This window comes from Channa argus, chromosome 1 (genome assembly GCF_033026475.1).
Source record: "Channa argus isolate prfri chromosome 1, Channa argus male v1.0, whole genome shotgun sequence".
NCBI classification, from domain to species: domain Eukaryota; kingdom Metazoa; phylum Chordata; class Actinopteri; order Anabantiformes; family Channidae; genus Channa; species Channa argus.
This window is the reverse complement of record NC_090197.1, coordinates 14,891,885-14,906,624: the sequence shown is the minus strand read 5'-3', so window position 1 is coordinate 14,906,624 and position 14,740 is coordinate 14,891,885. Positions and strand designations below refer to the sequence as shown.

At 42.1% G+C, this 14,740-nt stretch overlaps 1 protein-coding gene across 1 annotated transcript in view; it reads right to left on the bottom strand.

Annotated features, from left to right (window-relative positions):
- The window catches only part of jarid2b (jumonji and AT-rich interaction domain containing 2b), a 96,688-nt gene that overhangs the window by 11,160 nt on the left and 70,788 nt on the right, over nt 1-14,740 (bottom strand). The window contains 2 exon segments of the mRNA XM_067500127.1: nt 4,372-4,616; nt 7,587-7,808. Of these exon segments, the coding sequence (XP_067356228.1) occupies nt 4,372-4,616; nt 7,587-7,808 (467 nt within the window).

The following is a 14,740-nucleotide window of genomic DNA, read 5'->3' as shown; positions in this document are numbered from 1 at the left end:
AAGAAATGGTAGACATGAGAGAGAAGGAAGGAATGGCTCCATGGATTCTGCTAGCAGATGGCTAGAGAATGTGAGGTAGGAGGTGGGGTCATTGGGATGGAATATATTCCAAGCACATAAAAACAGCGTTTTATTTGTTTCCTTAAACGCTATAATTCAGATGCTATGAATAAAGGTCCTGCATTATGTGTGTGCATGTGAGAGAAAGAAAAAGGCAGCAAGGCCCCCAGCTGTAAACTCGAGGTTTGGTACTGTGGTGTCTTGTTCCGCGGCTGGTTCACAGTCTACAGCTGTAAAAAGAAACACGTTGACCCTCTTTCTGCATTTAATGTCCATCTTTCAATTTTTCCTGGTCTTACAGTTTGAATTTTCCCTGCTTATAGTATAGCCCTATACTTTTTTCTGTCCTTCTCCTCCATACACTGCCAATATCCATCTGTCTCTCCTTCCTCATCTCAACTTGTTCATGGAACAGTTTAGTGTTGCTAGAATATGCTTATTTGCAAGTGTTAGGAAATCATCAGTATTCGGTTGCTGTCAACTAAAACGGGTTGAGCTGAAGATCAAGTTTTTTGGCAACCTTAGAATAAAGGGGTATGTTTGTCTAGCTGTAATTAGTTACAATGTATTTTAAAATCCAACAAAAGCAGAGCCCTGATTCGAATAACAAAAATCCATAATCATGTTTTGCTGCCATCTGTCTAGAATAGTTCTACTACAAAATGGATGAACATAGGAAGAAAAGAGGGAGAAAAAGATGTAGTTATCAATCACAGTCGGGGCGCCACAGGAGGAAGGCGGCACCCGGACCATTTACAGGTTTGCCTTTGAAGAGCTCTTGTGTCACACTTGCGTGGGTATATATGTGCATGTGTGCGTGCACATGTGTTATATTGTGTTCGTCTCAGGTGGTGGGGTCCCGACACAAAGACCAGGCCATTAAAAGATAACGGGGGGAATGAAACCTAACCCTGCCTTTGTCAATCACCATCAGCCCCCCCACACCACCACCACCACACACACACACACACACACACACACACACACACACACACACACACACACACACACACACGCGCGCGCGCGCAACAAACACACTCTTTACAATGGAAAAACAAACGGTGACACAAGTGACACGAGGAAAGGGATGAATTGGAGAGGGATGAGTGGATACAAGATGGCTGCACACAAAATGTTAATGAAATGGGTTTTAATTCGATACATATTTGAACATTTTGTGTCACATCTTAAATACGTGCACTCCTAACTTATTAAGAATTGATTAACATACACAAAGTTCAAACTGACTAATTTTTATTGCTTTGTTACCAAATCAATACAAGGTTCAATGTGTATTTACTTAGTTGCTATTTCAGCATCAGCACTAAGTGCCAAAGCAGCAGCTGTCCAGACAGTTACTATATCTGTCCACCTCAGTTTGCTGACAAAGCATCAACTCCTTATGAAACACTGTCATGACCACTTCATGCCACAGGAGGGCTCAGCAGACAGTCTCACTGTGTGTGTGTGGCTCAGCAAAAATCTTCCGCTTGTATCCCTTTAATTTGTTGGCTTGGTGGAAAAGGAGGAAGACACGATAGTGACAATAAAAGGAGAAAATAAACAGCAGAATAAAGTGGGAAGTCAGGAAGAACTAGGTGAGACATTTCTCTTGGGAAGGAAAAAGAAAAAGGAAGACAAAGAAAACCAGAAAGAGAGAAGTAAAATGCCAAAAGGATATAAAGGTTCTACACCGCTAACAGTCACTGACAGGGAGGGAAATCAAACAGAAAACAAAAGACAATGAAGTTAAAGGTAGAACACATGCAAACACACACGCACATGCAGGCAGGCAGCAGGAGGCTGCTGTAAAGTGGAATTTGTCTGCATGTGAGCGGGGAAAGCGGAGAAAGGGGAGGGAGAGGGAGGAGGGTGCAGATGACATCATGTGTTGCTATAGCCCAGCTGAGGCCTGCCAGGAAGATTCTTAACAGGCAACATCTGCAGGAGCCAGCCCTGAGAAGAAGCGGGAGTCGGGGATGCAGAAGTGAGTGAAAGCCAACCAGAAGATAGAGGAAGAGAGAGAAAGTTTAACCCATGCAAAGGTACATGCAGAATGTGATTACTCGCATAGATATTCTGCATTTTTATTAGATCATTTTGTGGCCTGATTTATACTTTTTTTAAGCTCTGTATGTCTATTTGAGATATCAATGCTTCTGACATGCACCCCTCTAAAAAATATGATTACTGATCTGGACAACACAGGCACTTTGTGGCTACTAATCAAGTTTCACCTTTAACTTCTTTCTAATTTAATTCTCATAGAAATTACATGCAAGCAAAAGTTTATATTTGTGATCTAGTACAAACATTTCCAGCGTAACGGTCTTCTGTCACCAGGAACATGAATGAAAGTCAACTTAAGTATCATTAGTGTTAACACAGTGGTGTGATGGCTAAATCAAGGTGTGATAATAAATCAATTCCTATGCCAGTGTCATTTACATAGTGACCATGGGAACACCTTGACAGCAAGGCGTAAATCCGACTTAAACCTTCTTTCCCCTCTACTGTCTTCTTATGGTGTGATGTGATGCAGCCCTGGGCCAGTTGACTTTTAAATAGCCACAGAAATGTCACTGTAGCCTGACACCAATAGCAAACCAGCAGAGAAACACATGATCTAATGCTCAATGAGCATTTAATTCTTTGTGTGTTTTTCACCATCTACAGTATTTCACATGGATGTATGGATGTTCAAATAGCATGAGGAAGGTTAAGCGAAGATGACTGTGGACAAACAATAAAGTGCAGAGTCTTTTTTTAAATGGTGCAAAGTCGGCTTTTTGTTGTGGCTCTGCACACCCAACCTGCACTTGCTCCAGTATAGTGCTGCTTTGCTGACATGCCTTCTTTTATTTAATTAAAATGGATAGAACCATATTGTTTTATTTAAAAAAGGCCCAGTAAAAGCGCATGTATTTTGTTGGTACAAGCTGCTATTAAATTTAGAAGAGCTGAATCACGATGAATTGAATTATGATAATGCCTTTACCCTTCGGTTTTACACACAACCCCCAGTTCATTTTACGGCTACATAATCACTTAACCTTTTATATGGCTTAGCCCGTATTTTCACAGTTGGTCATGTGTATAAGTGTGTGTGTGCGTCTTCAACACATACGGTTAACACACATAGTGTTCATGGTAATTGGAGGGAGAGCGAAGGGAAAAAAGCACTAATCCTTCTAAATTATTGGAGCCATGTTGTCAAGGGCAAGATTCGTCTGTTTGACATGGGAACAGACAGAGAGAGACAGTGGAGCATGAAGAGAAGAGAAAGTGAGTGCAACAAAGAGATGGCGATATAGGGAGAGAAAGGTGAAAAGAGAGCAGTGGAAAAGAAATATCACAGTGTGCCACTGGAATTGAAAAAGAGTGAAAGGAAGAGGTGTAGAACAAAGGTTAGTAAGTAAGTAAAGTTTGTCTTGGCAGGCAGTCACTCTCATTGAGATTCATTGCTGGACGATTCGAGCCACTTTAAAAACCTGAAACACATGCCTGAGTCTGCATCAGCTGCAGCACATTACTGCAACAACAAAAACCACAACACTGGACAGAAGTTGGCATTTAACAAGTAGAAGAAGAAGAAGGCGGGTGAGAAAAGGGGCAAGTAAACAAAAAAACAGGAGTTATAGGATGAAATCTTAGCAAACTATAGCTTCTAATTAACTAATGGCCATCATAAGAGAGCGTGACTTCTGACTAAAGGCTCCCTCTTCTCTTCGTGCCTTTTTGGGGTTCCTTGAAACCTGCAAAGTGCCTTAGAGAGGGAAGCAGGCTTTCACAGCCCCTAGCCAGCACTACTAAATATAGCTGCAGTCGCGGCAGGCCACAACACAATCATCACTCTCCCAGACACGAGAGGAGAAGACAAAGGAGGATACAATAAACAGAAAGTGCAGAAGGGATATAAGAAAAGCACAAGAGTAGTTAGGTCAAATCATTGAGGGGAAGATAATACAAAAAAACAGGATGTGCCAGACAGGAAAATGAAAAACAGGAGACAGGGGGTTTCAAAGGGGTATAATAGCCAAACAGGCATGCTCGACCTCGAGCCTATTTAAAAAACCTTCCATGGTACCTCCAGTAACAACTCACCTAACGCAAACCATTTACCTGCCATAGAAATGTTCCTATAGGAGAACACTTTGTGCAAATGCTACTGTCACTTTTTCCAAGCCCTTCAGGGACAGCTAAAGAAATGCCTTCATCCTTTCCTTTTCCCTTTCCCGGGTAATATTTACCATGTTATGGCTCTGTCATCTTATTCAAAGCCCAATACTTGGCACTCCTAGCATACAATACCTGCTTGCGGAGCTCCTCAGCAGCTCTCCTCGGTGGCAGCCCGTTGGCTGAGCCTCGACCGCTGGCCATGGCTTGCTGCTCCCTCACGTGCTCCCGTGCCTCCGCCCGCTCACTTCGCTCCCTGAGGAGGGGTGGAGGTGGAGGAGGAGGAGGTGGCAGTGGTGGGGCAGGCGCATCCCTGCCGTGAGCTCCAGCCTTGGGTCTGGGACTTTCCCTGGTCCCTGCTTTGCCATGGTTGTTAAACACTGGAGGGGAATAGAAACAAGTACAGCATTTAGATTTTTGATTCCCAGTTATTACAGAACAGATTTATTGTTAGCATTAAGAGGCTTTTCACTACTTATATTAAATTACATTTAGCAGATAATTTCAAGAAAACGCTGCTTAGATATTTCAGTGCACTTCACAGCATAGATTTTTTAATGACTAAAAGGAGTTAACAACCCTGCACTGATTGTTGGCCAGAGGCTCCACTAGGAGAGCAGTGGCAACAGGAAAACACATGTATGTACTATACAAATTAGGCAAAATCTTATTAAATAAATGAATGGTTTACGGTTCACTAACCATGGAAAGTTCCTATCAAATACTGAGGCGTATAAATACCCTTATTGAGGCATGCTTTTTCAGACTACTGTCTACCTATGTTAATGCTATTTGTGGACATGAGTCTCAATACGCCCCCTGTGGTGTAGAATGGATTATAAAACCGCAGGCACCAAACCACAACGACCAAGTGGAAAGGCCTGCACAAACACTGGAATGACAGGGTTTTGGCAAACATTTAGCCCCCAGTCAGTAAAATATGCATCATTTAAGGTGTGCATGAAAACGTCGTTGTTCAACATGTCAATGACTCTGTTCAAAATGGACACAGACTATATCAAGGCAGGGAAATGATGCAAAGCGACCTGAACAGGAGCGAGGCAATTAACATACACATTCAGTAGCTCTCTCTTTAGCTTTTATGAGGCTCAATTTCAAGTTTCACAGCGCCTTAATATCAACAGGCAGCAGGCTGCATGGAAAGAACGACAGGCGAGCACAAGCACACAGAGCATTTACTGTAAGCATTCAATAAACTAACATAAACACTACTCTTCGAAAAGCAAGGCCAGCGTGGTTAGACAACCTGCATGTACGTCTATGAGCAGCAGGGACGGATTCTGTGTCTACAAAAGTGCACGTGTGTTCCAATGTATGTTCTCATGCACTCCACATCACAAGTGAACATCCGCTTGTCTCCAGGGCCTCTGGCTCAATGAAAAATGAGAAAAACCCTGACATTTTGAGAAGCGAGCTAAGCATAAACTCAGCCCAATAAAAGCTGTTTAATTTAGCTATGTCAACATGGCACAAGGCCGAAAGACACAAGTGGACAGACAGAGCACTGATGAATGGCCTACGATGTAGGGCCTTTCCTGTGAAGAGAAAAAAATGTCACTACTTCTATTTCTACTCTCTCTTTCCTTCCTTCTTCCTAAGAGCCCATATAACCTCCTGCTAAAGAGCAGCTCAAGCGGCAAAGTCTTAGCAATCTTGGCACAGCAAAAACCTTTACAAAGGTGTGTGTTTCTCTGTGTGCCTGCTATCCAGCACACCAGAGACTGTGTCTCAACTCTGTGCCATTGACCCGGTCTTGACTGTTTGTGCACACCTAAGTATGTCCACAAACACTGGTGTTCGTTGTCTCTAACCCTTCATCTCTATTGTCCTCTACAAAGCATGTCTGCCTTTTTCCCTTATCTATTTATTTAGCATATCACGGTGACGGCACCAAGGTGCTTTGCAAACAGTGTCATATGAGATAAGAAGGAAGAATAAGCTGTCCTCGTGCACACAACAAGCATGGATCTGTTCAAACAGGTTTCATTATCCTACTGTTTGGGCTCCTTATTAAGGAACATGTGCAACTGTACAGTTTCTGTTGTAGGTACAGATGCTTTAAGAATGAGAGAAAGTAACTGTAAGTTGTGGAGTAGATACTGCAACTGAACTATACGAAGACAGATCTCCAAAAGTTTATTGCAAGCAAATCTATGGACCTCTTCAGTTTTTCACCACCAGTCTCATTGCTTTTTTCCTTTTTCCTCCTCCACATTCCTCTTGAGAGCATGACAGAGGAAAAAGCTAAGCAAAGCATTCACCTTTTGAACCTTAGTGGTGGACACTCCACAGACAAACGAGGGAGAGTGCGTCAGGGAGGAGGGAGGAAAGGAGGAACTATTATATCCAGCCCTTGTTTAATGGGGAAACATTTTGGCTCTAATATCTGTCAGAGAGGGAGGGCCTTCAAGGGAAAATCAGCCTTACCAACACACACACACACACACACACACAAAAACACAACATAAAACTGATTTTGCCCTGATACTCTAATTGGCTTTGGTGAAAGAAATCCGCCTGTTCAGCAGGATGTTGTTTTCAGGGTTTTCTAGATAAAGTGAACAAACTTGGGTGTGTATGCACGTGTGTTCTCATAGGTTCAACTGCATGCTCGCCGTTTCCAAAATGCTTTGTGTGTATGTGAATTCATCCGAATGTGCCATGGGAGATGTATGTGTGCTGTCATTGCTTATGTGTGTGCTGTGCGCATGTGTGTTTGTGTGTGTCTGCTATGCATGTGTGTGTGTTGTGCGTGTGCGCGCGTTGAGGGCCTGGGCAGCTGTTGCAGTGCGTGTGTAAACACCTTGTTAGGGCTTAGCATGCTAAGTGTTAATTGGGGTGGAAAGAGTTGATGCACTGCTCTGCTGTCCCATGTGACTTACCCCGTCTCTGCAGTGGAAAACAAGAGTACAAAACTAGGAAATTGCTCACGTGCGTATAGAAACAGGGATACACCCACAAACACATAACCACACACACCGATAAGCACAGGTACACTTCTCTCCTGTCCCACCACTCCCTCTATGATTTTTAACTCTTTTTTTCCCCCCATACGTCTCCTCTCTTTTTATACATTTTTGTCCTTCAGAGAACACCGGTTTTCTCTCCATTTCCTTGACTTTCATCATCTACAGTACATGTGGCACTCCTGCTCCTCATTTGCCTCCTGTTTCTCATCACCCTCTGCTCAGACAGTAGACAGAGGCAGTATCTCTGTGGTGCATTAGGGCAATTGAAAGCATTCCCTTGTCCATTGTGTGAAAACAAGAGAAGTGTGTCAGTAATAAAAATGTGGCATGTTCTGCTCCAAGCTTGTGTCCTGTCCTTACCATGCCCATTGAGCGGCTGCCTGGCTGGGAGCTTGCCCTTACGGGGCGTTGAGTGGCAGGAGGAGGAGGTCGATGCTTGGCTGCTGCTTCCTGCACCGTGAGAGTGGGCGCCACCTCCATTCCTCACCTCCTCCTCCTCCTCCTCCTCGTCCTCCTCCTCCAGGTCCTCCTCCTCCTGGGAGCTTCCAAAGTAGGCCATGTTGCTGGGCAGCGCCGATGAACCTGCGTGCAGAGAGGTTGAGGAAAGGAGGAGAAAGAGGAACAGAGAGGGAAGTGAATAATAAAGACCCAAGTCGGAGTGAGGAGGGAGTGAAAGTAAAAATTGGGGGAGGAGGAAAATGACAAGCTGTTAAAAACATATCCTTGCTTTAAGTATATCCATGAAAATATCTCATTTGAACACAATATCGTTTTTTAAAAAACCCCAGCTGTCCCTGAAAAATGTCTACTTTCTATTCTAATCTTAGACATTACAGATGACTCAACATCAATAGGTAAGTGGTGAAATATTAATGTAAAAATAGAAGTTGCCCAAGGGTTTGTGAATAATGGTGATTGTGCTGCTGTTTTTCATCTGTTATTATCTCAGCTGGTGGCCTATTGATGCTGTGTAAACTGCTCTGAACATAGCAGCACCATTGTTACCCTCACACGCTAAAATGCAGAATTAAATAAAGAACAAGCACAGCTCAATTTCAGACTGGTGTGTGAAGCCATAGATAGACGCAGTTTTACTTCTCCAAATCTCCTATATTAAATTGATGAGGTGCATCTATACATTCATCATTTATCATCTGACTTTTATCTTTGTTTCAGACTCCTTGCTGCAATGTTTTGTAAAACGTGGATGGGATGTCATCAAATGCAACAAATTCAGATGACTAGTACTTTAGTCAGAGCACTGAACAGAAAGCTGTCTTTCCACACACACTTGATGTTGACAGTTTTATTGAGACATAATATCTACATATGCTCAAATATATTACTTCGTAAAAGAGTTTCTTTAGAGACCAAACAATCTCTCTTGCACTCTTCTGAGCTAATCCCAAATCTGTCACTTTCACTCTTCTGAACAGGATTATTGTCAATCTCTCCTCCTACTGGAGCAGAAAACTGACGTAGTCTCTCTTTCCTTTTTCTGTCACACTCGATCACTTTCATTGTCATCTCTGAGAAATCAAGTTCAGTGCACACTGCAAGGAGGTAAATAGTGTTTGGCAGTGGATAGCCTATAATGTTACCTCAGTGAACTGAATGTAGACACACACTCACACTCATAAAAAGGTCATAAAGCCCAAAGCTATGTTATTAAATCTCATAATGCTGCACTCGTAAATCAGTATGGAAACAGCTGGAAAAAGTAGATCCTTATTACACTGAGAAGCTACCTCTGCACGATCTGTATAAAGGCAAAAGAGGTCTGCAAACAGGAGTCTTCCTTATAAACTTCACACAGATTAATGGCAACAGCAACTGGAGGAAATACATCCTTCATTGAAATAAAGGCTTGTGCATGTGAGCGACTACAAAAAAGGTGGGCACAGTGAGCAAAATATAACATCTTCAGTTTGTATAACAGTCTTTGCAATTCTATGTTTCTGTTTGGGATTGTTGGTTTGTAGTTAACAGGAATCTGTGGTTATCAACATCTATAGAGCTTTGATTAAATCTGTCTGTTTATGAGCAGGAAACACTAGACTTTATGAAGTTGAATTGTTTACAACTTAATCGATTGCATAACATGAGCAACTACTGTGGGTTTATTACCCTTTTAGGGGCCACAGTTTCTAAAAGGCATTAATGTGAAGCAATGTGTGATTATGTGTCAATTAAAATAATGTTTATCCTCTGAAAAATAGGCTGAATTCAACTAGCCTGCATTAAGCTATAGGGAGTGCTTAAAATTACACAGTAAATTAAGAGTTTCCTGAGCCAATTATGTAATCAGTGTGCTTGTTTTAGAGGGTGCAGAATACTTATCTTAAATTGTATATGTTCAATAAGTGGCCTAATTAAAATACAGAGATGACAGTATGGGACACCAAATAATTCCATTTTATAACAGACTTAGACACAGGATATGTCATACAAATATTAGAAGAAGCCCAAACTTTGCAGCAACATTCCATATGTAATTTTCAAGATCTCAAGTGGTACAGTGAAGAGAATGCATTCATTTACAAGCTCATCAGTAAGGAAACTGTAACCCTGCACTGAAGCTGCTATGGGCTGAATAACAAGTTAAAAACCTTGTGTAATCAATATCTGTACAATAAGACACAAAATCATCTGCAGCAACAAACTTGGCCTAAAAGTCCTAAAAAGAACACTGGTGCAAAAAACTAAAATAAAATCCCTCTATTTTCCCTATAAACATCAATATAACACAACCTTTTTAAATGTTAATCGCAAAAAATCTGTATTGCTACTTTCTTTTCTTTACATACTGTGCTACATCTCTGAATAAAGATTAATTTTCAAAGTAAAGTGCACTAACAACTATTATTGGCCAGCTGTGGGGAACCTGTGGTTGCCACATATCATTTTACATTTATTGCAGGCTTGGTTTAAATATCATACTCATATCAAACCTCTCTAAACACTAAAAAGTAAAGCCTGGTAGTAATAAATCTTGTTGGGCTTTGGGTCACACTTTGCACACTGCAGATCTGCCAGTTTCTAATTATCTACTCCGAGAGGTGGAGAGAGGGGGAAAAAAAATCTGTAGTGGCAGCAGATTCCCTGAGCAGATAATAATTGAGTGTTACCTGCACTCTTTAGCTTCTAAAGGAGGTCTATAGGGCAAAAACGATTCAGAAATAGTAAAATATGGCTTTTACATAATCCAGAATAACTCACATGGTGGGGGCTGATTCTCTATAGGGATTAATTCTCACACTGCATCCGGTTAACCCTTAGTGGTCTGAGGGTTAGGGTTAAGTTAGGGTTAATCATAACCCTAACCCGCACCGGTGTGGGCGTCGACTCCTAAGGGTTAAGCAAGACTCTCTGACAACACCATTGTTTATTTATGTCGAGGTTTCCTGGCATATAGAAATAGAATTCAGGACAATTTTAAGTGGTTAAACCCACATAGCAGTACCAGTTTATAGCAAAGTCCAGTTTTCTGGCTTTAAACCAGTGGATCAGGCATCAAGAGCTGGATGACCGCAGCACACATACAAACCAACAGATGCAAACACAAATGGAACCAAAGACTCGCACACACGGCCAAACACACAGAACAGACACCTCGTTTATCTTGGCGACAGAGCAAACGCTCCTCTCTCAGACCAAACAAACATACCGAGGCAGCACACACATTGGCCCAATCAACTTCTAATGACTCGCTTCATTAGCTAAATGGCTGTAATTTACTGCCCTGAACAAGGGTCATCGGGCCAATGGCAAACAGACCACAGGGGCACCCGGAGGCAGAAACGAAGGGAGGTGTGTGTGCGCGCGTGCACATTTGTTTGGGGGTGCAGGGAGGTGGATGTGAACAAGTAAAAATGTCCAAACAATGTAGAGGAAGTGTGAGTGTACCTTTTAAGTACTTCTATCATTTAGGGAAACAATTTAACAGGGTGAAGTTGGGAAAAACAACTGACTGTGAAAGCGATACAGGAAATAGAAGATGCTGAAAGAAAACAGATTTTTTAATGCTGTAGAGAAAAACAATAGTAGACAACAGATGGCAACAGATGTGACAACAACACAACTGCATCACCTAATATTATCAAGATCACCAAAATAAGACTGTCTTAGCTTCTAAGTGAAGGGAGAGAAGAAAAACAAAGAAACACACAGAGGGAGCCGGCCAAACCGATCTAGTGGTCCAGTACTGACCACTGGCATTCAGACTACTTGAGTGGCAGCAATAATTGTGGAGCCCATACCATATTTACAGCCCTCATCTCTGATCCAGGGACCCAGAATCAATCCGCTCTTAAAAAAAATACACACTCAAATATGGTTACACATACACACACACACACACACACAATGAAAACACACAACTCAGTCGTTCTTCAGGATCTCCACGAGGCCTTGAGCCCAATCCCCCAATTACACCAGCTTTTCATCCACCTCATTGCAACTGCAGACAAATCATAATTAGGTCTGAAAGAGTCTATTAGGATTGTCATTTTTAACAGGGCTCTTGGGTTGGGGGGGTGGGGGGGGGACATAATTACAAACCGTCCATTCTCTGGCTACCCTTCTTTTGTCCCCTTAACTGGAACTGAAACAATGAGAACAATTTAAATAGTCAATCATGAGGGTTTAGCTGCCATGGGGACATGTGGACTTGCTGTGCTGGAGAAAAACACCCAAATGTGTGTGAACGCTGCTTTTAAGAAGAGATCAGACAAATGTATGTTTACAGGCATCGAGACAAACAAAGTTATCTCTTATGGCTGAGCTCTGCCAAAACTCTTCATCATTCTCTTGGGGGAGAAAAAGCAGGAGAGATTGAGAAAGGATTAGGGATTACGTCTCCAATTGACATTCCTAGATGTCAGCAAAACTATTAACCCCATGAACAGTGGCTCTGCGCTGCAGAATCACGGAGCCACTGTTGCACTACCAACTTCTGCACAGCATAATAATTGACAAAAAAGTCAACAAAACTCTACACAAACAGTTTTCAGGCTTTAATCAAACAGCAATCATACATCACAAGGAGAGAAAAGTACCTTATCCCTGGAGGAAATTCAGTTGTCACCAGCAGCAATGCGCTGAGATACAAATAGGTAGCTGTTGGACTTGAAATCCTATTTCCACAAATATGAGTGTGTTTCTAGTCAGGAGGGATTTTCAGACAGTAAAAATACCATTAAAACAAAATCTAACAATCTAGTGACACAGATTGAAGTTCTGACAATGAGTCTTTTTGTTAAGAAACAGTTGTGGAAAGCGCACATTTGTCTCACACGTGTAATCACATACTAGGAATCCGAGGTCTTTGGTTTATCAGGTCAGAGCTAGGAGGTTATGTAAGCAAAGCAGAGAAACTGCCCTCAGTGATCCTGTGAGAGAGGCACCATGCTGGGGCTGGCAGGCACGAAAGAAGTCCTAGTGGGCAAAGAGGTAAACACAGCAGTGGTGCACACATACTGGCATTCAGGCCCAGAAAATGAAATCACAGGGGAAAAAAAAAATAAAAATCTCACTCCTGGAAAGGAGTCTTATGCAAGAGACTTATTTTCAGAAGCATGTGTGTGCAGACAGTTATTCATTTACTCCCTAATCTATTCTTATCGCATCTGTCATTGCGTACACTGTATCTGTGCATGTGGGTGTGTATGTGCTTGCATTTGTTCCTCACAGAGGACAAAAAGAGGCAAATCGCTTCTTTATAAAACAAAAGATACATTTTTCTGATATTCTTTTCTGAATGTTTTCAAAACAGACACTTGCTCAAAAACAATACATAAAAATGGTCAGAAAGCAACTGCGACATCCACGACAATCATTCCTGAATAACAAAAATTTAGTGGCTAACCGAATTTGAACTGGAACCCCTGGAATATTCAGGAAACCCAGAACAGGTCAACACTGAGCGCTTTTATCTGCAAACACTACCACTGTTTCATTCTGCTCAACTCAGTGCTGCCGCCACACTGCCAGTAGCATCACTACACCGGCTGTGTTACCAGAGGCAGACTGTCTGGCTACCACCCAAATGGCTTTCTCCATGGATATAAACAGCCCAACTACAGGCCTGGACCACACATAAACACCCTTCTGAGAACACAGGCAGTACTCAAGCTGGTGCGTTTGCAGGAGAAAAACATGAGCAGCGAGATAAATAGAACATATAGGCCCCTTGACACTGTAGATGGTGATCATACATGGTGTGTACATCCTTATATACATTAGACAGGATTTGGTTTTTCACTTCTTTGTCTCATTACTCCCACGTTGCATCAGAATAATCAGGGACTCCTGCTCACCCCTGGAGGAAACAAAAATAACTTTTCCTAAGACATTGCAACACCACTACCACCAGCAGCTAGCCAATTCATTATCATGAAGAAAAAAAAGATCCCAAAAGAGTAAAATGTTGACAGTTGCTAGCTCAGATTGCACGCAAAGTAATGGGCAACATGCAAAATGATAGAAAGGTTAGTTTTGCAACACAGAGACACAAGAGTCCTGATTTCACAACATTTTTTCTTTTTTTGTTGCTCACTTTATCACTTTAAACCCTTTATGACTCAACAGCTTTTATGTAGTTGTCAGAATGAGTGATAGATGTGAGGCTTTGGAGTGGATGCATGTTTACCTGATAAAATAAGCAAATAGTGCAGTGGGTGTGTGGGGGTTGTTGGGACGTGTGTTTCACTTGAACATTTGACCTGGTACAAATCCCAGAAATCAACATTCGTAGGGTTTCAGGGAAGAAATGTTGCTAAATGCCCTATTGTAATTTCAGAAAATGCATCGCAATCAAACTGACTAGAAAGAAATTGGGGAGATAAAGGACTTGAGAGTTCCATAATACATCTAATAATTCTGTCAGATGCATTGTGGGAGCAGACATGAAGGAGCGCAATGTGTGGGGTAGCACACCATCGGCATGTATCAAACTCTTAAATGAGGCTACCATGTTAACTCTCAGAGGGACTGAAACCATTACGCAGGCTAACATGGATGTCCTCGTGGATTTGTCGCATCATACAGCCTGGGTACTGTACATGGCAGGGCACACATTAGGCAACATGAGTGGTACACATGGATTTGCCCTCATACACACTCACTCACAACCTCAAGGGCTCTGCTGACATTTTCCCATGTCCCTCTCTTGGTAAGGGTCCCAGCATATGGGTCACGTGAGAGGCCAAGGGCAAAACACAGCAATAGAAGCCTGCACAGGAAAATGTCATGCTCACAGCATAAATGGTAGACACACAAACACACACATATATACTATACACACAGAGCTAAACTGGGTCTATAAATACTCTACAGTGCTAAAGTAGGGAGCTGCAGAATGGAAAAATCCCAGTGTAAAACCGTTCAATTGTTAGCTTAGCAGCCTAGCTCTAAAGTTAGTAGGAGTAGCACAGTGGGGTGAAGCAGAGCTTGCACACAAAAGGAATTAGCTTGCAAAGCATCACTCTTAGCCGTAAATATGAAAAGAGAGAATG